General features: G+C 46.1%; 1 protein-coding gene across 9 annotated transcripts in view; it reads right to left on the bottom strand.

The window, feature by feature from the left end:
- The window catches only part of ANK1 (ankyrin 1), a 101,844-nt gene extending 79,632 nt beyond the window's left edge, over positions 1-22,212 (bottom strand). For 3 of the 9 annotated variants that reach the window (XM_090258785.1, XM_090258786.1, XM_090258789.1), the window contains exons 1-2: positions 22,074-22,211; positions 14,661-14,762 (exon numbers count right to left, since the gene is read on the bottom strand). In XM_090258785.1, the coding sequence (XP_090114911.1) occupies positions 14,661-14,762; positions 22,074-22,112 (141 nt within the window). In that variant the 5' untranslated portion in view covers positions 22,113-22,211. Of the gene's footprint in view, positions 1-14,660; positions 14,763-22,073 lie in introns of all 9 variants that reach the window. The other 6 variants (XM_090258781.1, XM_090258783.1, XM_090258782.1 and 3 more) reach the window with 3 other exon arrangements.
- Between the last annotated feature and the right edge of the window lie 218 nt (positions 22,213-22,430).

Genomic DNA, 22,430 nt, shown 5'->3' with positions numbered 1-22,430 from the left:
GCTGTCTGTTCTTTCCCCGCCTCACAGCCACCAAGGGAAGCTCTCTCCGGTCTCCTGACTTATCCCAATATTTCTCACAAGCACCTGGTGGAAGCTTATTGCAGACACACTGGCCCACACTGGCCTCTAAGAATTTGTTTTGATTTTGGCTGTACTCTGTACTCTGCCAAAGCGGAAATGGTGGTCCTCTCCTTGGAGGGGTTCTTGTTCCTCTTGGTGGCTCTATGACCTCAGCCCTCTGATCGGATGAAGAAAAATTAGAATTTTGTAGAACTTCCAGCCTTTTCTCATGGTCAGGGTGGGAGCAATGTTCTTGGAAGCTTTTACATCCTATATACTCCTTACTCTGAATCTCTGAGGCCAACTAGTCCCCATTTGATCTCATTCCACATGGTTCTAATACAGCAAACAATCCTGTTAGCCTCTCTCTCTCTCTCTCTCTCTCAAAAATATTATTGCCAAGCATACACCTCGAGTTTTCCATCTGATTTTGCTCTTTTTCAGGTAAAATATCAAGTTAGAGGATTTTCCTGAGAAACAATCTGTCTGACAGGAGGAGAAAGATCTCAGCCAGGCTGCTTCAACATTTTTAAAAAGAAGGAAAAAAAGTCATATTCAGCCTGAATAATTTAATTTAGAGTATTTTCTTGTACTAACGGTGAGAAATTCCACTGGCAAAATACACAATCCCAGACATTTGTTCTCAGCATATTATCCCTCTGTTTAGCATCTCTGATTGCCCCAGTTACACTAACTGATTGCTAAATATACAAATACAGTAGACATGTCATAGGAATTTTTACTCTTACCCTGTCCAGAGCAGAGGATAATTTCAACTAGAAAGGATGTGACATCCCAAGATCCTATATCTCTTTGGAAATGGCAACGGCATCTCAAAAGCTCGTGTTCACATTCTTGGGTGAACATACAACCCTTCTGTTCCTTTTCTCACAGCCACTTATTTCACCTGCACACACAGCTCCCTGAGCTGTGTCCTGAGGGCCTCGGGGCTCCCTGTCCCCTCCCACCCCACACCCCTGGAACTCACTATTTCAGTCCTCCACACCCTTTCTTTGAGTTAAGCAGTGCATTTCCAGAGGATTTAAGTGAATGTGCTAGTGTAGTATCTAGCAAGTATGACCTCTTAATTTATAAACACCTACTACCATGTTATTGGTTTCACTTACAGATTAGTTGGCTGCCATTATGCCATGCTCGGAGGCAATGGAGCACTGGCCATGAAGTTTTATTGGGGAAGGAAAGGACTAGAGTCCTGGGAAGAATAAGCCAAGAGCATTGGCAGAAGAAACCAGGAAGTCTGAGGACCCAAGAGCAAACAAAAAGAGAGGTATGAGAGAGGGACTACTAGGTAACCTTGCCTTCATGCAACATTTCACTTTGCCCATGTGGTCAGCAAAGAACCAATCAGAAGCTCTTGCCCATATTAAAAGGACAAGGATATATATGTAGAGGGTCATGTACCTAGGTTTTTGTATATAATTTCCCAATTTCCTATTCAATTTGGATTCTCTTTTATTTTGTTGAATCTGTCAAGAGAAGATAAGTATTATACTCTATGTTACAGAAGTTTAATTCCCTGAGTAACAACCGGCCTGTACATTTGTGACCTCTAGCTTTGCTCTATTATTGGTTAATATTTGCGGAGCAAGGTCACTTATGTTATATATTTGCAAGTTTACAGCGCTGAAACAGAGCAGCAAATAAGAATGAAGCAGAGCTTATGGAGAGAGAAAAAAGAAAAGGGATTGAAATGATTGTCATTCCTATTCCAAATCCTGAAATTGACGGGAAAGAGAGAAACAGTGAGGGAAGAAAAAAAAGGCAAAGACCACGGAAACGAAGGAAGGCAGAGGAGATGACGGTCCAACAAGAGATGAGGGGAAAGGAAAGAGGGAGCAACTGTTACAGTGGGTTCACCGGATGAGGGAATGAATTAGGCAGCTAGCAAAAACACAACTACAACAACATAAACTTTGATACGTCTCCTCAAATTGCCTACATTAAATTTTCAACCCACAAAGAAATGGAACCAAAAGTGAATGGGAGTTTTCCCACCTTCTCTTCTCTTCCATTCCCTTTCCTCCCCTTCCCTCCCAGCTCAGGAAACAGGGCAGTGAACCAGAAGTTGTGCCCTGTAGAGGCTTTGTCAGAAGTGTGTCTGCTGTTTGAGAAAGAGGAGGGCTACTCTGGCGTGGCTGGGAGATTGTTACACTGAGCACATAAATAAATATGTAGAGGATGATGTAAATCAGCGGGAGTCAGCTTTCTCACTGTTAGTAGGGATTTACAAACCTGGAAAGAGGAAAGGCTAGAAAGAACCCTGAGGTGTTGGACTAGAATTGGATATACTGGCATGCTGCCATGGATTTTTAAAATATATACATACATACATAGATGTAGAAATAGTTACAGATGTGTGCACCCAGCAACCAGTAGCAATGGGCACATCGGGTGACCAGATTTTGGTGTCTAAATACCATCATTGGAAAAATGGCTGATCCAGGGCTGGGTCAAGGAAAGTATAAAATGACCCTGGGATGACTTGTTCCAAAAAGTAAGAAAATGCTCAAAGAATGATGAGGACAGGTCAAAGAATAAAGCCAGATTATTGAAAGGGCTCATACTGGCCTAACTTAGCTTTGAACATAAGAATAAATCATGAGAATACAAGATTACTACTCAACAAATAAAGCAAAAATCCATGAGCCTGCATAGGTATAAATAAATATGAAAAATAAATACATCAATGAGGGAGGAGGAAAAGCTTACCCTTCAGTAGAATGCCAGCTAATAAATGTACAAGAAATGATGGAGTTGGAGAATCACTCTCTGGAAACTCATAGTGGTAGTTAACACAGGTTGAAGACATAAATGTATGCCAGCACTGGTTGCTAGAAGTTCGATGAGGAACAAGGTACTGTCATTGCATCAGAATATTCCTCTCCCACTCCAATAAAATACTGATAAACTACAAAGGGAAAAATCGATGTTTTACAGTAGAAAAACCTGGTAGATGTCAACTTCACCAGGTGATCAGGGCTAACGTCACCTAGAGTGAAAAGGGGAAGTGATTTCTATGGTATTCCTACCAAAAATGCACTTAGTCTGGTCATAAGAAAACATCAGCAGATACAGTTGAGGTTCAAATTACAGAACAAAAGACTGTCGAAAACATGAGAGACAGGCAAAGCCTGAGGAACTGTTTCATGTTGAAGGAGACTCATGAAACATGACACTAAATACAAAGTGTGTTCAGGACAGACTCCTGGAGCAGAGGCGATTAGAGATCGAGAAAGAGAGAGAGATGGAGATACAGATAGAAGAAGGGGTTGTAGGGGCAGGAAAGAAAGGTTAAAGGTTGGAGGCAGAAAGAAAGAGAGGGAGGGAGAGCAATTTCTCATTGTTGCAACAGTTGGCAAAATGTTACTGGGGTCTGTGGATGGCTGTGTAACATCGTTGTTGACCTGGCTGGGAGGCTTATAGGGTGGCTGTGAGAGAAAGTGGCCTTACTTTTGGGTGGTGCACACTGAAATGTTTAGGGGTGATGGGGCATTCTGCCATATATAGTATATATGATACATGGGTGGGTGGATAGACAGATAGCTAGGGCAAATGTACTAAAATGGTAATACAGTAGAGAAGTAGAGAATCTGGGTGAAAGAGATATGGGAATTCTTTGTACTGTTCTTGCAACATTTTTAGAGGTTTGAAACTAAGTTTTTGAGAAAGAAAGTGGAGGAGGAGAAAGTGGTGGCAGAGAGGCTGCTGGCGCAGCCGGGGAGGGCTGTAGCTCTGGGCTCTGCCTATGGGAGCAGAGGGCGTGTGTCTGAGGGCTCGGAGCCAGTGGGAGGGGCTAAGCACACACAGCCCTCGTATCTATCTGACTAGGAGACGTGCAAGCCTTCCAGACTTCAGAGGTTATTCCAGGATAAAAAGCCTAGAGAGCCACCAAACGATGACCGGAGAGCAGCCCACAGCCCCACATGGGAACTGTTGGTGGGGAAGCCTTTTCAGAGGGCAGGTGTCAGGTTCTGCGGGGCCACCCCACCTGCAGCCTTCTGACCCAGATATCACAGGGCTCCCCAGACACTGCTTGGTGGGCTAGGTCTGCTAAAAATATATGATCCTGGAATCAAATGCATCAGAAGCCAGACAGAACTGAAGCAATTGCCATAACCGTGGCAGAAAATCATACCACATCTCCTTTGCCAACCTGTCTCTTACTCAGGGAGGGGGAAAGTAGAATAAGAGCAGAAACAGGAAGGAAAGGACAAATTCAGAGAGAAAGGAAGGCAATGCAGATGGAAAAGAACAAGACCGGCTCTAAGCACGTTTCCTGCTTTGTTTTATTGCAATCTAAATTTAGTGCTCCTACCCAAGCAGCTCTTAAGACTCCTCATAGTTTACGAGATATTCATGAGGAGGAAGAACACTCTAATCCTTTTTATTATTTTTCAAAGAAAAGAAAGAAAGAAACCCACGGTTCTTTCAGAGCTGTGCGAGGGGATGAATCAACCCCGGATCACCTTCTCTCTACTCTGGATAAAAAACCTGGCACAGCCTCCACGCTCCGCCAAGTCCCCTGGCTCAGAGCAGATCAGCTGCGGGCGGTGAGGCCCTTTGGGAGACTGGAGGAGGAAGTGTGAGCTCGAGTTAATGAGAGAATGGGACTCTGAAATTCAGCTCAGCAGCTAAGAATACCTCCTATGGACTAGAAACAGTTTCTATGTCCGAGATCTTGGCATTCCTTTAAAAAGAGAAAAACAGCCAGACCTTCAGAAGCAGAGCAGTGGGGTTTAGAGCAAAGAATAGTAGATAAGGAATTGAGAAAGGAATTGAGGCCTCTAAACTGTAAACTGTCCTGACCAGTCACTTCACCTCCCTGGGCCTCAATCTTCTTTTTTCCTTTTTTTTTTTTTTTTTTTAGAGAAAGAAGGGACGGGAGGGAGAAAGAGAGGGAAACAAACATTGATTAGTTGCCTCTTGTGTCCCGACCAAACATGCCCAGACCAGGGACTGAACCCGTAACTCAGGCATGCACTCTGACCAAGAACAGAACCAGTGACCTATTGCTTTGAGTCACACCGATCAGGGCAGAGCCTCAATGTTTGTGTCTTCAAAATATTAGAACTGCTCTATCTCCTAACTCCCTCTTGATTCCACAATTCTAGAATAAAACAATGGAACAGCTCTCAGAGAACAGCTGAGATATAAATGTAGAGACGCATAGGAAAAGGTATGACAAGATCCACATCTACCTGTTCAGAGAGATTTGGAGTATAGGGAAGACTTACAGAAGACTATATACGAGTATTTCTGTATAGTGTGAGTTTTTCAATAACTGCCATGTATTAATTTTGCTGAAAAATTAAAAATCACAAAACAATTAAAATCAGGGACATGGTTGTCAAAATTGACCCCAAAAGTTTATATCAAAGAATTCACCATCAAATGTAAATAATCCCAGGCAAATTAACATGCATGGTCTATTTCAATCAGAAAGAGTGGGAACTGGGTTTAGCATTTCCCTCTAATAACCAGCGAGGCAAATCTTCCTTCAAGGCCCAGATCAGATGTCATTTTTCTCTGTGACTTCTCCTGTCTCTCTTCGGCACATCATACCCTATTTCTACCCCCAGGCCCCTGCAAAGAAACTGCTCTTCCAACCATGTTCTCATGGCACTCAGTGATAACTCTAGCAAGGCCCTTTATCAAATGGAATTGTATTTATCTCCTAGGACTGTTCGAGGCTCTGTGTTTTCCTCACTGTTGTATCTTAGACCCTAGCATGGGGACTGGCACACAGTGTTGGTTCCATAAGATTCTGCAGAACTGAATGTGCATTCATGCAATCTCACACACACACACACACACACACACAACTCTGTTCTTAGTCTCCCAAGAGTGGGAATATCACATCTGGTCTACACATTGTAAAGTCACAGCAATCAAACCATAAAGGAGAGTGTGGAGGATGCACTTTCCTTGTAATGTGTTCCAGATCATTCTGACGATGCCCTTCACACTTTTCCTCATCCCTAGGATCCCAGAGATGTCCCTGTTGTCACTACAAATGGACCTCTTTATGTAACTGAATCAGTCAGTTAACTCATCCTTCAGCAAGAAGGAAGGGGAAATGAGACCAGAACAAGGACGGTTGCCCAGAGGAGTAAAGGGCTCTGCTGCAAGTCTCAAGTCCACCTGTAGGGTGCAGTGTAGAGACTCAGGCTGGGAGTTGGGAGACCCAGACTCTAGTTCAGGAACTCTTCACCTCTTCACCTCTCTGCGTCTCACTGACCTCACTTGTCCTGCTCTGTTCACCTCACAGGCGATGTGAGCACTAAAAGTGGCCATGCCTGGGGAAGGGCTCAAGAAAGCAGAGACACTGTGGAGCTGGAATCTGTGATTATTAAACACTGTGGGTCAGTCTGACTCACGATGTGTAATCAGCTTACTTTAAAACTGTAGACTGGCCACTGTAATTAGCCAGATGAACATCATATAACTTGTTTCTGCTGAAATTCAGAAGTAATTTCCCTATTTAAAATAATTCAGGAGATAGAGACTTTTAAGTTCCTTCTTTTTCATTAATACCTTTTCTAGTAAGAACTTCAGAAGAATCCATGGTACCAGACATGGAGCATGTAGTTGCTTGTCTTGTTTCACTGCCCACCACAGACCACAACTTTCCCATGTGGGGAGCTGCAATAATATAGTCTTCTTTCTCCTTCATTGTTCCAGAGCCTCAACAAGGCAGCAAGTTTTCAGAAGGCTTAATACTAACTTATTATCATATTAAGAAGGCTTTCTGTGAGAACTTGGCAGTGCAGGTAAAATTAGTAAACTATGTAGTTGAATGCCATTTCTATGCTTGTCAATAGTTACTAAGAAAAAGAAGATGATAAGAGAAAAGTAACAGGTTCTCAGTCTACACTGACCTAGACATAACCTTTGTAGCCTGACAGCCTCACTCTTTTTCATTTACCCCTACCTCACTGAACTCCTGGCAGCCCATGACCTTGATTGCTCCTGCCTTTGCACAGTCTAGTCCTTCTGCTGCATTTTCCTTTCCCCATTTCTCTACCTAGCAAACTCCTACTCTCCCTTCAAAGCCCTTTTTTGAGTCATCCGCATTTTAGCCACTACACCCAGCCCAGAGGCAATGCAAGAGCAGGGACTGGGAGTTATTCAGCTTTGAGTAGCCAGCACATAGCATATTCAAGCAGCTTAATAAATATTTGTGGAATCAGATAGTAAATGAATGAAAACACCCTCTTATAACACTGAGTTTGTAACTTTCTATATACAAGCTGGACTTCTTTACCAATCTCAGAGTTCTTTGAGAGCAGGGGATAAATGAATTTTGTCTCTAGCAAGGTGCTTGGGTCCCTATAAGTGCTCAATACATGTTTGTAGAATAAATAAATGAGCAGAGAAAGTCTAGGTGGTCTTCTTAAGTGAATCTCAAGAGATCCAAAATCATAAAGCTCAGAAGTAACCTCTAGACCTCAGCTTTCTGAGCTATACAGTGAGAGAGTTGAATGCCACGACCTCTAAGTTCTAAGATTCTATAATTTGGAAAGGTAGCAATTATCACAATCACCAGAGCCCAAGAAATCCTGATCAGAAGACTCGGCATTTGGTTCTATAGAAAAGATTATTCTGCAGCAGGAAGTATTGTTACAGATGCTCCATTTATTTGAAATGCTTAAAACCCTTGACTTTTAGGATAAACAAGTACCCAGCATGAAATGCACATGTGGACACTTGGGGAACATCAGCGGAAACTAGCATGGCTTCACATGTTTTCACTGGCTGTGTTTTAGCACTGGAAGTCGTTTACGTTTTTGTGAATATTCAGATGGCTGGGCTTCTGGGTACTGTAGCCAATATTGCCACCTACTTGACGAGTGGGGCTAGTGCCAGAATCCAAACCACAGAGTCATATCCTGTGAATGACTATTTCATAATGCTCTTAAAAGCAACAGTAGTTAGATCAAGTTCCTCCACAGGTTAAGCATCAAGTACAGAAGCTCTCATCATTAGTGGTTACAGCAGGCTTAACATCTACTGACTGAATTGACGAGCACCTACTATGTGCCAGGCAGCATCCTGAAAAAGACCATTGAATAAAACCAAGTCCTCTCCCCTTGAGGTGCCTACATTTTAGTGGGAAAGACAGAGGAACATAAAAAGAAACACAGATGTATCCTATTTCAGATAGTAGCAAGTACTGTGGAGAGAATAAGACAGGCTATGGGGACAGAGGATGCCTGCTCTGATCCAGAAGAGCATCTTCTAACTCCCTGCCCTATGCCAGTGCTGCAGACAACGAGGCCTCTCTCTTCGGTGTAAACTTTTCTCCTGGAGTCTCAAGTAACTTTCTTATGAGGAAGGCCCAGTGACCCATTGTTTGCCAGCATTGGAGGAAGAGAACAGAGAACTATAAGGTAATGGGGTTTTTTGCCCCTGGAGTTGCAGCTCATGGTACCCAGTGAGGCAGCCCAGATGACCCAACAATGCTAGGAATTCAGGAGCACAGAGGCTCTGAGCATTCTCTGTTTTTTCTCTTCTTATTTGGTTAACTGGGAAATGGGTAAGGTCAATTAGTTCATTGAAGAAAGTGTCTTTTTAGTTGCTATGCCCTCCATAATAAAATATTTTGATTTGAGTAGTAATCTAGCAGTCATTCTGGAAATGGAATATTTGAAGCTGATACTGGAATGTGCATAATTATGTAGCCATTTGTTCAAACAAGTACTGAGCAGCAGCGATGATAGACCCTAATCTAGGTGCTGTGAGGAATAAGCAGTCATGGATTTCACCCTCAGGTGGCTTAGCATCTACGAGGACAGAGAAAACGTGCTCGACATTACCATGCTATATGGTAGGACATGATTGAGCTGCACAAGAGGGGCTGATCAATTAATTGCAAAGGCAGAGATTATTTCAAGTTCCAGGGATCAAAAATGTCTTCACAATGGGTTTTAAGCTGAGATTTGAATGAATTATCCCATTGCCATGTGGTTCTTGCAGTGGCAAAAATGACACGGTCCCGGGCTGATAAAAGAGCACCTGGTCCCTATATGTCCTTGTGTTGTGTGTGCTGAGACCACCATAGCCAGAGCGACAACACAGCAAACCCAGGGAGACAGGTGCTCCAGCTTCACCACCTCCACTGTCCCCTTTATTCAGAGCCACTGCCTGTTCCACTGTCTTGGCCACCTGACCAGTCTCCCAGCTTCCGTCCCTGTGTCCCAAGCCCACATAGCACCCAGGGTGATCATTTAAAAACATACATCAGAGTTCTGACTGGTGTGGCTCAATGGACTGGGTGGGCATTGTCCTGCAAACCAAGAGGTTGCTGGTTCAATTCCCAGTCAGGGTACATGCCTGGATTGGGGGCCAGATCCTTGGTTGGGGGTGTGCAAGAGGCAAGCAATCAATGTTTCTCTCACACATCAATGTTTTTCTCCCTCTCTTTCTCCCCCTCTTCCCCAATCTCTAAAAAAATAAATAAGACCTTTTAAAAAAAAATCTACATCAGACCGAGCATCTCTTGTATAAACCCTTCCAATGGCTTTCTATCACACTTACAGTAAAATCCAAGTCATTATCATGGCCCGTGAACCCTTCGAGATTTGGCCTTGGAAATTTCTCCCACCTTTGTGCCTGCCACTTTTCCCTTTATCATTCCACTGCAGCCATACTGTTCTTCTTGCTGTTTCCCAAACAAAGCCAGCTTACTCCTGCCCCCATGAGTAAGCACATGTTTCCCTCCTCTTTCAGGAATGCTCTTCCCTAGAAACCACATAGCCTCATTTACTTCTCTTGGGTCTCTCTTAAGTCATGTCCTCAGAGAGGTCTTCCTCAGCCACCCCATCAAAAATACCTTTCCCTTCCATGGTATTTTTCATTGGCTGACATTACATATTTGTTCATTTTCTTAGTTATGTCTGCCATCTTTACCAGCATATAACGGCACAAGAGCACAGACTTTGTCTATTTGGTCTGTCTTACTCAGTGCCTGGAATAGTACCTGGCACAAAGTAGGTGCTTAATAAATACATCTGGAATGATCCCATAGAGACATTGGTAGGATGATATTCAACATGCCTCTCATCCCAGCTTTCATCAGCCAATGCCAGCATTTGACTTCCTCGAATGCTGAATGACTTCCAAATATCTATCTTTGGGTTGGACCTCTTATCTAAGTTCCTGGCTCAAATATCCAATTTCTTACTACATACATTCACTTCAACTCCTCAGAGACATTAGGAGGATCTCACACAACCCTGTTCTTGTCTCTTCACCCCGCTCCCACACACTGAGTCTGCCCGCCCCCCGCCAGTGTTCCTGGTTTCAGTGAATGATGCTTCTACCTCCAGAATAAGCTAGACATATGACGTCATTCTTAGAGGCTCCTTCCCTGCCCTCCCCCATCCAATTCGTCACCGAGGCCTGTTCACCTTGTTCCATCTCCACACTCATAATCTTTACCCAAGTGACTGATGCTTCTCGCCTGGACTGTTGTAATAGTCTTAAAACTGGCTCCGCCACATCCACCTCTGGGCCCTTCCATATGTGTTCTACACAGTAGCCAGTGTGATTCTTTAAAGCGCACCTCTGACCATGTCACACCTGTGCTTGAATCGGTGGTTCGCTTCCCTCTGCTCTTAGAATAAAGATCAGAATTGTGAATGTGGCTTCCGCAGGCAGGGTGGATATACGACCAAGACACACTGTACAGGTTGTCAAATGCTGAGATACCTCCATTCCTCTCGGTCAAGAGCCATTGCTTAAACTTCGAAGTACCTCCCCCTCCACTGCTGCTGCTCTGGCCACTCTGTCCCCTCACCCAGATCTTTCCTCTCAATCAGCAACTATAGGATTAGCATGTGGAGCAGTGGGTGAACACACTCTCATGCACACAATGTGCACAAATGCGTACACACACTGCTCAGGCCCTGTAGCACGCTGCCCCAGCTGCAGACTGCTGTGGCTATTGCCCCTGCCCATGATGCAAGGGCCAGCACAACCCCAACATCATCTCCCCAGCCTCACCTGGTCCTTCTTGCTCTCTAGACTGCAGCCACCTTGGCCTTCCTGAAACGCTCTGTGCTTTCCTCTGCCTCAGGGACTTCACATAGGCTGTTCTCTACAACTGGAATAGTCTTCCCTTCCTTCACCTCACTCACCCCTCCTCATCCCTTAGCTCAACTATCTCTTCCACACAGTAGCCTTCTCTGACCTCCAATTCTAGGTCAAGTCTCTGTTATGTATTCTCATAAAATTCTATGCATCTCCCCTCCCAACATAGTGCTTAATATAGTTTGGTGTCTATCTATTTCTGTGGCTATTTGGTTAAGAGCTCTCATTACTAATAGACTAAAGTTCAAAGAAGACGAGGACTAGGGCTTATTTTTTCACTATGAAATCCCTAAAGCTCAGCACTGCACATACATGTGGAGATGCACAGGAAGACATGGCTAAAGGCAATGGATCTAAAGCATGAACAATGCTTGAATAAGTGAGAGAATCTGGCATATCTTGAAAGATATTGCTGCACGCATGGGTGTCTGTGTGTCCTTGTGTGTGAATTTGTTCTTTTCTTTAAACATAATGATGATGATGATGATAAAAATGAGTAGACATAATCTGTGCAATAAGAAAACTGCCCTGAATATTCAGATGTCACTTATATAAGCCAAGAGTTCCTCTTTTCACACTACTTAGAGCAATTACTTCCTATTAAGGCAAGCAGCACACATTCTTTCCACAAAACATACTATTTGAAAGTGTGTTACTTATATAAGGATCAGCATTTGCTGTATTACTGCTATTGCAGTCCACCTGCTCAGAAGATTCAAGCCAAAACACATTCTCAAGCCATGACCCCAGGACAAAGGCCTGTTTTTATCTTCTCAAAACAATGAATGAATGCTTTTAAAAAAAGGAGGGCTCTAGTGCCATTACAGGCCGGGCCTGTGGAACATTATTAAACAGCAGAATTGTCCCGATGGGTGCACTAATGTGTTTAATGAGGGCACTTGTTCAGCTACTATAGTCCTTCCCCCACTACCCATACTCTTCACTCAAGAGCAAAAGCCACAATGCCCCATAAAACCAGATTGAGGCTGGGACGACGCTGGCAGCCCCAGGGGCAGCCCATCTGCAGCTCCCTGCCCCTGGCACAGTCACGGAACACAAGACAAAGACCAACAGGGCTCAAGATCTGGAGATCCGGGACTAAACCAGCAGCAAGCAGCTTAGTACTACCCTGAATCCTTCCTCTTTCTCCCCTCCGGCATTGCTAGCAGCAGTTTGCTCTTCGAAAGAAAGAGGCTGGTCTTAGCCAGGACTGCAGTCCCCAGTCTGAGACTGCAGCCTCCCCTCAGTCCCTAGCAGGACTAAGCGCGACCTGCCACTGGCACTGAGCTGACTGATTGATTGGCAATGGTGTCAGTGAAGTGCAAATAATGCCTGGTTGCCTGCTGCTCTCTGGCCTGAGATGAACCGAGGAAGTGCTCTGAGGAGAGAGAGCAGAGGGACAAGCTAGGGACACCTGGGGCCTCACCAACAGGAGGCCAATCAGGACAAAGCCTGTCCGTCCAGGGTGTCGTCAACATCTTCCAATTTCACACCGGAAATGAGCCCTGGCTCAAGGCTTATGATCGTTCAGTTGTCCCCATTTCTGCTAAATGGATTCCTTTGAGAGCTGGCTGGCATCTTAACCCTTGGAAGGCCTCCGGAGGTTTGGTGCTCCCCAGTCAGAAGCTGCACTGCGGAGAAGCAAGCATCTGGATTTCTGCAGTCCCAGTCTGAACAAAGGAAGCCTCAGAGCTGGCCTCTCTCACCAGCAATGCATCCCCGGTGGGGAGAGAGAACAATCCCCTCACCTGGTGGTGGGAGCAGGTGGGAACCCCATGACCTATAGCTGCTTCTGAGGTGCTATTCAGTGGGTCCCTGGGCCCCCTCTCCTGAGCCACTCCAAGACTCTTACTCTGCACCCAGCTTAACTCCTGCCACCTCTTCACGTGAAAGAAATGGATTCACAGTTTCAGTTTGCTATCTGAACGCTAACCTTTAGCTCTGCACGTTTGGTGAGAAATGTCCTTAGGTCCATGTCGGTATATTTGGGCATAAGGACAAAAGAAGAGGAGGAGAGCTTGTCCCTCCTCATCCACTTTGTAACCTGAAGTCCTGACCACACGCTTCACGTCCCCTCTGAAGTTCACTGCCATGGGCGTCTGCCTCATATCACGCAACTACTTCTGTTGCCCATCACACTCCACCTGCTCCATCCCCTCTGATCTTTTAGCTGTGAATTTACTCCACAGAAAACCAACTGAATCCAAATGGGATCTTGGCCCTGGGAGAGACAGTAGGTGGTATTTTGCATTTTAAGCAGGGGGCAAGGGGACAGAGGCACATTGTCAAAGGAAAAGTTAACCTGCATTCCAGGAATTTGACCCTGCTGGTCTGCAAGGCATCCAGCCCACTGCAAATAGATGAACCTGGAGGATACTATGCCATGTGAAATAAGCCAGTTGCAAAAGGACAAATACTGCATGCTTCCACTAACATGAGCTGCTTAGGGTGGTAGTCAGATTCATAGACAGAGAATGGAGTGACTGCCAGGGGCTGGGGCGGGAGCAGGAATAGGGCGTTATTGCTTATTCAGTGCAGAGTTTCAGTTTTGCAAGATGAAAAGAGTTCTGTGAATGGATGCTGGTGATGGTTTTACCATGATATGAATGTACTTAATGACAGTGAACTGTCTGCTTAAAAAAGGTTAAGATGGTAGGTTGTATGTTATGTGTATTTCACCACAATTTAAAACAATTTTTAAATGGTTAAAATGGTAAAAAAAAAAAAAAAAAAAAAAAAGTCACAATTAGTAAATTTATTCTACATTGGAAACTGAATTAGCATGCGCACCTGAACAACTTCATCAGCTGGCAAGAACAAACAAGTCATCCAGTCCTCAAGCTCAAGCCACATCCCTCTTCTCTTTCTAGGGGATGAGCTCCTCTCCATTCAGCCAATTCCTAATCTTTGGTCTGACTCTGTCCTCCAGTCAGTCTGGCACACATTCTGTTTCCTTACCACCACCCCCTCCAGAAACCAAGCCCCTGTGACTTAGCAGCAGAAACCTCCAGAGAAGCTGCTTAAGCCACATTAGTTCTCAACCTCAACCAGACTCTCCTTTGCCAGCACCCTGTGAGCAAGTCCTCACCACTCTTTCCTCCTCAGCCTGCAGAGAATCCTCAAAGGCTGCCGACAGACAAAGGAGATTTAATGTCACCACTGACACAACATGCTTCAAAGCCCTTCCTCCTGCCTCTTTCAAAGACCACAGAGTCTAAGAGCACAGCAGGGACCAGTGGCAACTTCTAAGGGAAGAGGATGCAGGGGACAGAGCCCAGGCCAGCCCACACTGTTCAGGCATCAGCCCTTCCCTGTGGGGCCCCGGACCAGGGCAGGGATGTGAGCACCAGGGTTAGAGCCTTCAGCAAACGGAAGCCCTTGGGGATTTTTGAGGCCACTGGGAAAAGGTTAATAGAAGCAGATTAAAACTCTCAGGGAGTGACAAGAGCCACTCTTCAGAGACCACACGCTGTCCCCATCCCACTTACCTGGTTACAGGTGTTAATGTCTACCCCGTTCCTCAGGTGATCCAAAGCTTTGTCCAAGTTACCTGATCTTGCTGCCCTGAGAAAGCTGGTAGCAGCATCGGCCTGTGAGGAGAAATAGCAGGCTGTGAGCATGTTCTGAGCAGTAACAACCTCACAATCCATTCAAGACCAGGGCTGCGAAAAAAGGCCAAGATCATGGGGGCAGCCTTGCACCCTCCAGTAACGACAGCCTGGTGCCCACCATGGTATTCAAGTGTGGTACAGGGCCTAGAGCCCCAGGCCAGACTGCTCTGGGGTCCGTAATGTGAGGCTGCCTTCAAGACCAGCCTCCTTTCCTTTTGGTATTTTTACAAGCAAACGTTCTTGGCTGGGACCCAGGAGGCACCAGCTTTTGAGAGGGGCTCCACTCCAAAGCTGAGTGCTCAGCACAGCCTGGTATCTTACTACTTTGCTGTTTCCAAGGGCTCTATGTCCTTACTAAGGAGCCCATATCACATAGCCCCTGGCCCCAATGAGTCACAGATGCAGACACCACGGGAACCAAACACATGCCCTCTGCTGCTATTTTGTGGTTTTGTTTTTTTAAGTAAAAAGCACATAGCACTTACTATACACGAAGAACCATTATCAGCACTATGTATTCATACACATGCAGACATGTATTTAATCCTCATCAAAAACACCCAAGGTAAGTACTAGTGTGGGCCCCATTCTACAGATGAGGGAACCAAGGTACAGGAAGCAGAAATGACTTGTGCAGGGTCACACAGCAGGTAAGAGGCACAGCCAGGACTCTGAAGCAGGCAGTCTGGCTGTAAAGTCAGTGAACTTGACCTGCCTGCCTGCTCAGCTGCCAGTTTAACTGAGCTTTAACTCACAGGTCTCCCTCATCTTGAATGAGAGTAAAGCACTCCAGTTCCATGGTTGTTCCTCAGCCAACTACACCAACCTATCAATCGTTTGTTTGTATTAAGGATGAATGGCAGCCCTGACTGGTGTGGCTCAGTGGGTTGGGTGTCGACCCATTAACCAGGAGGTCTCTGGTTTGATTCCCGGTCATGGTACATGATGTGTTGTGGGCCAGGTCCCCAGTTGGGGACACGTGGCAGGCAACCAGTCGATGTTTCTCTCCCTCTCTTTCTCCCTCCTTTTCCCTCTCTCTAAAAATAAATAAAGTCTTTAAAAAAAAAAAAAAAAAAAAGGATGAGTGACAGCCTGAGAGAGTGAGTGAGAGTGAGTGCTGGAGACAATAAAATAAAGTCAACGAGTCAACGAGTGCGTCAAGTGTATGGGCGAGCACACAATTGGAGGGGGGCAAGATGGCTCAGAACAGCTCTCCTGCGTGTCACCGAGAGCCCTACATTCCCAGGTACCTCTGCTCCTGTTTCCTTATATATAAGCCAGGGAGGGTAAGGCCTTTCTCCTACCCTTGCTATGAAGCTAAAAGGAAATAATATGTTATTATAATTATTGAATATTATATCAGCACAAGTGCTGAGCATAGTGCTTGGCACATGTGCCTACTCAGGTAAAGTCTGATGGGTAAGAGTTGTCACAGGACATGCCACAGGTGAAGTGTGTGATGCCATTCCACCAGAAGACGCATCCGTGCCTTGTGGGTTCTTCTCCCCTTGGGGAGATTCATGTCTCCTTCCTTCATGCACTCTCCTTAGAGAACATGTTATAATGGGCTGAATGGTGGCCCCCAAAGATATGTCTGTGTCCTAATCCCTGGAGACTGTGAATGTCACTTATTTGGAAAAATAGTCTTTGTAGATGAACTTGAGTTACGTGTCTTGGGATGAGATGGCCCTAGATTACCTAGGTTGGCTCTAAATCCAGTGGCAACTATCCTTATTAAACACAGAAAAGAAGGTGTGCAGAGGAGAAGGCAATGTAAAGGTGAGGCAGAGATGGAATTGATGAGGCTACAAGCCAAGGAAGCTGGCAACCAGCAGAAGTTGAAAGAGGCAAAGAACAGACTCCTCCTGAGAGCGTCCAGAGGGAACATGGCCCTGCCCATACCTTGATTTAGACTTGTAACCTCCAGGCCACGAGGGAATAAATTTCTGTTGTTTTAAGCCACTTTGTGGTAATTTATGACAGTAGCCATAACTCAAATACATGTTAATGATCATTCCTAAACATGGAAGACTCAAAATCTACAGCCAATAATCTCAGTGGTCTACAACTGAAATCCCAATCTCCTCCCCAAAGTGGGGATTCAGGCCTTTGACAATCAAGCAGTTAATCCGGGGTACAAAAGATTCTCCAGCCTTACAGTGTGACACCTGTCACAGCAAGAGCTGCCCTGGTCCTCCCTACCTGCTATCTCAGGCCTCCACACTGCTCTAGAAGAGTGGCTTCCTTTCTCTGCCTCCCCGACCCCTTCCTGAAAGCTCTGTGTCTGTTCACAACATAGGCACATTGGGATCCCACTGCCCCCAACACAGCAGGGGAGGCCCTTCCTCTTCCCTCCCTGACCCCCATGGCATCCCCACCCCTGTCTGTACCCAGGGCCACACCCTGATTATTCCCAGGTCCCCGAAGCCCTCTGCCGCTTCCATTTGCCAACTCCAATCTTTCCTTTTAGCTCCTGCCTCCTCTGTGACATTGCCCTTGGATACTCAATATTTACCATCTTGAAATCTAGAAATGGGAGTTTGCTTTTTTATTTTGAAAATATATTTTAGATACATCTTTCTCAAGTGATTTGATTTATGCATGTCTTGTCTCCCCAGCCAAACTGTTTGCTTCTTGGGGCAGGGACCAAATATTCTATTTCTTTTGAATCCTTCAAAGCATTAAGTATCAACTAGGCCAAGACCTCCCTTGGTCCAAAACACGGGGCACTCAATGTCCCCAGATTCCTCAGCAAAGCATCTATGTGGGAGGAAATATTTCATAAAAGAGAATCAATCTGTTGGATTCCTAGAGAAATCAGACTAAAGGTTTAGTCCCTCAGAGAAATGTCTGTTTGCGCCTACTGATTCAGAAATTCTGACTGTGCACAATTGTGTCTGTGTGTATATTCATATATATTTTTCTTACACCCAACTATTAGGGAAAATACTATGTTATTCCCCAAGAATGAGAGTTAGAGAGACATATCCCACCTATCCCACCTACCCAAACTATCTTCTGTAGCACAATATAGGATTTGGGATCAAAACCTGAGAACTGTGGGTAAAATAGATGCCATATCCATTAATGATGCTGTTAGACTGTTCAAAGCCATGAACCTAGGAATGGAAGGCACATACTGTATTTATAACAGACAGATAAGCCCATAAATAGAGGGCAAGGGAGGCCCAACCTAGACTAGGCCAAAGAGGGTTAAACAGTTTTTGTAGTTTGTATATGATTTCATGAAATTATAATACTATTACCAGTCATTGAGGAAGCGTATTTACAATGTAATATCGTTTAATCCTCATCACAACTGGTCAGGTAGGTATAATGATCGTCCCCATTTTAGAGGTGACGAAACTGAGGTCAGGGGAGGTCAACAACCTGCCCAAGTTCTGCAGTTAGTTATCAGTCAGGGAATCTGCCCAGGACTCCAGGACTAAAGCCTATGCTCTCCACTGCCCTTGACCCTAAGGGGCATGCTCAGCAATTTCAAACCTGAGGGTGTGTAGACAACCTTGACAGATTGTAGAGCTTAGGATGGACCACGTACGTGCCTTTGCCAATCAAACAGTTAATCCATGGCAGAGAAAGGGTCCCCAGCAGATCCCAGCTCTGACTCCTAAGCCCTATGTTAAGGCCAAGACAGGCCTCTAAAAAGGAATCATCTTGTCCTAGTCCTTTCTTTCACCGATAATAAAATGGATGGTAAAAATAAAGTGACTGGTTAAGGTCACGTAGATAGTAAGAGGTGAAGTTCAATGGCTAAGGCTTTTTCTTTTTCCTTTTGGCCTTCTCTAGGCATAGAGTAGTCAGGACATGAGCAGGACGCTCTGGGCATCTTACAGGTGGATTGAGGATAATGGTGTCACTCTCACTGCATAACTCAGCTTAATTCTACAATATATTTACCAAGGTTCTATTTCAAGTTCAGGATCCTGCTAGGGTGAGGTGAGGGGAAAAAAAATAAATCAGAATATTGCTACCTGCCCTGCTATTTGAAAAACAAAGTGACTCAGTTATAAAGGGTCACTCGAACATGCAAGCACCCACTGATTCACTCTGCAAGCATTCACTGAGCCCACAGAGGTGCCGGGGAATAGTTAAGCCCTCACTGGAATATGAAACCCATTTTCATCATCTTGCTCTTGTGAGCCCATACTATCTATCTATCTAATTCAACTACTTCCAATTCAATGACCTATCTTAGTGCAATTTCCTGATGCTTCTAGTAATGGTCTGTATGATTCAATAGGGCAGAAAGACAGTCCAAAGAATCTGATATGTTCCTTTTAGAATATTTACCTGAGTAAATACTAACCACGAAAATACCAATGCCAACAATAATAAAACACTAACCAGAGTATCTCTGGGCTGTGATAAACTGGAGTAGTGTCCCTGTGCCTCTCGGAGCCCTACTATCCCCTCTGAGACAGGGCGGCCTCCAAGAGGCCTCTCCATAAAAGGAGACTAGAGGACCTACAGGAGGCTTCATCCTGTGTCCAGAAAATCAGTCCGCAATGGCCCAACTCCTGTGTCACCACCAAGGGGCTGTCACACCCTCTGAGCATCTCACCAAGGCTGCCCTCTTGTATCTTTGCCACTTTCTCCTCTTGAGCTTCATTTTAATCTAATCTTACCTGTAAGAAAATTGCTTGAACCTGCATTGAGAAAGGGGTGTGTGTGTGTGTATACATTTGGTTGCGCCCCGGGCCACAGCCCTGCTGGTTAATCCATGTGATTTTGCTGAACTTTCTTTCATACCAAAATACAGTGTGAGGCAAAAGTAGGTCTACAGTTGTGCATATGCAAAACACATAGTTTATTCTTGCATTATTTATTAATTATTGTATTATTTTCTATATGAACTGTAAACCTACTTTTGCCCCACCCTGTAAGTTTTATAAAGCTCATACTGTGTTTTGAGCACTCTACTTAAATTAATTCATTTGGTCCCCCTAATAATATCACAAGGCAGGTACTCTTATTGTCTTCTTTTTACAGATGAGGTAAATGAGTCATAATGAAATTAAGTACAGTATTCCCTCACTTATCACGGGTATTACATTTCAGATGCCTCCCTGCAAAGCAGGAATCTTACATTTATTCTATACTCTTAAACCTACATAACTTTAACAACATACATATACAGTACCGAAAAATTCCGCGATATAGCAAAAAATCCGCAATAAATAATTAAATATAATATTTTTTAAAGTCCCGCAATACAGTGAGGCTGCGATATGTGAACCGCGATATAGAGAGGGACTACTATAACTTGTCCAAAGTCATACAATTCTAATACATGGCTTGGCCAGGATTGGAATCTGGGTGGCCTGCCTCCAGGGTCTTTCTCTTAAACCCAGTGCTGTATTGCCTCACAGGCTAATCATTTTCTAGTGCCCATAAGATTCCGCTCAAGTTCACCTCCAGCTGGAGGAAGCCTTCCACCTGTGCTGAGAGGCTTTGCCCACTTCCGTCCTCACTTCAGGAGGAAGTCAGTGGAGGGGAAAGGAAGGGAAGGGAATTCTTCCTGGGACTCAAGTTGTCATAAGGGCTTCTCAGGAAAAGGGAGGTGAACCCTTGGTTACCTGAGACACCCAGACTATTATTAAACTTGCACTTCCTGAGTGGGGTGATATGAATGTAGCAAAACAGGAGTATGGTATGGGCTCCGGTGTCCTGGGAGGGAGAGGCCGGAAGCACGCTGCTAAATGTCAGTGTGCCTGCAACCCAGGAGCATGGAAGGCTTCTGAAACACAGAGGCCAGGCAAAATTTCCTTGCAGGCGGGCTAAGAGAATCCCAGGGCCTCCTCCCACCTTCTCTGGGGCTTGAGATGGCCCAAGTTTTCCCGGGTCAAATCATGACTGACTTCTTCAAGGTCTTTTAGTGCAACATCCTCATCTCAGAAGATGAATGGAAACTGAGCTATTATCAATTTCTGTAAACAGTGATAAGGCACTATCTCTTGCACAAAAGGTCTTGTTTGAGCAAAACGCAGTTTCTTTAACAAAGTCATTGTCAGAATTCCCAAGAAGAGACTCTAGATCCTTTGGCTGCGGGTACTCAGTGTATTCAGGAGATGGAGAACAGCGGGCGGCAACCCTGTATGGCAGGACGTGGAGCGGCCTGCTTGGCCATCGGGGCTGTCCTCACATCTGAGTGCTTCTCCAAACTCGATGCCTAGTATCCCCTGGGCCCAGCACAGGCCTCCCGGAAAGAACAGTCTGCTCCAGCCAGCTGGCACACCTGTGCAGTCCTACCTTTATCCCATTGACTATACAGAGAAACAGAAGTGAACCCTGGGCCAGAGTGTGTGTGTTTCATTAGGTTTCTTTCCTTTGAGACTTACAAATTGTCTTCAGCCCCCACCCCGGCCAGTCAGACTTCCACTGGCAAAGATAAAATGAACAAAAGAAAAGTGTCATTGAGGGGACGATGTATATGCAGGAGTCCTGGGCTCCCGACACAATTGTGAGGCCTTGGGAAAACTCTGGCCTTTCTGTGTGCTCTTCCTGTACCGCAGCCTTAGAGGCTGGGTGATGCAGGGATGTGGGAAAGCCAGAGTGGACCCTGATGTTGGGAAGACCTGGTGTGAACCCCTGCTCCGCCACTTGATGCTGTGCCTGGCACAAGTTCCCAACCCTCAATTTCCCCGTTGCTCAAATGGGGTAATAATACACAGCTTGTTGGAGGGCTGTAAGGATGACAAGGTACAGGGAAAGCACCAGGCTCCTGGGCACACAACAGGTCTGCCTTCCTCTCGCCCCATTCATTGCCTGCTCCCTCTGGACCTCTGGGCCATCATGCTGCTAAGGTTTAGGCGTCAGGAGTGCCACGGGCAAGGCGGTCCCTTGTCTGGCCAAGGCCAAGGCCAGGGCATCCCCTCTGGCCCTGTTGGGTCCCCGTGAGGGGCAGCCGCGAGGGTCCACAGCAGAATCCGATCGGGGGAACTCTCCTCCCGGGGTGAAGGGGACGCGGCCTCACTAGGGCCCCGCGCGTCCCGGGTCCCCTCTGGGAAACTGTAAGGAGGCTCCGCGCTCCCGCGTATGCTGCTCGCCGGCCCGGGCCGCTTCCGCCGCGGCAGCCTCCTAGCCAAAGGAATTTTCCTCTGGATTCTGCCTGAAGCTTCGGCGGCCGTACGGAACGCCTCCCCGCACCCTCCCGAAAGTTGGCGCTCGTGGAGCCCGCAGCAAGGGCCCGGTGGCCCGAACCCCGCACGGCAGCCCCCAGCGCGCCGAGCTTCCTGGCCGAGCAGCAGCGGCCGGCCCGTCGTCACTCACCGCAGGGTCTAGACGGGACCTGCCCTGTCTCGCTGCCATGGTCCGGCACCCGCGCTGCAATCCGAGCCTGGCTCCCTGCTCCCCCTCCCCCGTTATCTGCTCGGCGGCGCAGGGAGCGCCAGCAAGTTACGCGGCATCTGGCTAAAAATACAGGCTCCCGGCGCTGGGCTCGGGCTCCGGCTCAGGCGCGGACTCTGCGCCCGCCCGCCCTCCAGCCAGCCACTAATGGGATCTCTTCATTTTCTCTCCATTATTATGTCAGATGGGAAAGTTAATGCGAAGCGATCTCCGGAGGGAAGGCACCTGCTGCCAAGCCCGAAGGAGGGGGTGCATGGAGGGAGCAGGCGGGGTGCGGCC

Source organism: Furipterus horrens, unplaced genomic scaffold, assembly GCF_987537825.1.
Source record: "Furipterus horrens unplaced genomic scaffold, mFurHor1.1.pri manual_scaffold_12, whole genome shotgun sequence".
NCBI classification, from domain to species: Eukaryota; Metazoa; Chordata; class Mammalia; order Chiroptera; family Furipteridae; genus Furipterus; species Furipterus horrens.
The sequence above is the reverse complement of the archived record's forward strand: the minus strand, read 5'-3'. Positions and strand labels throughout refer to the sequence as shown.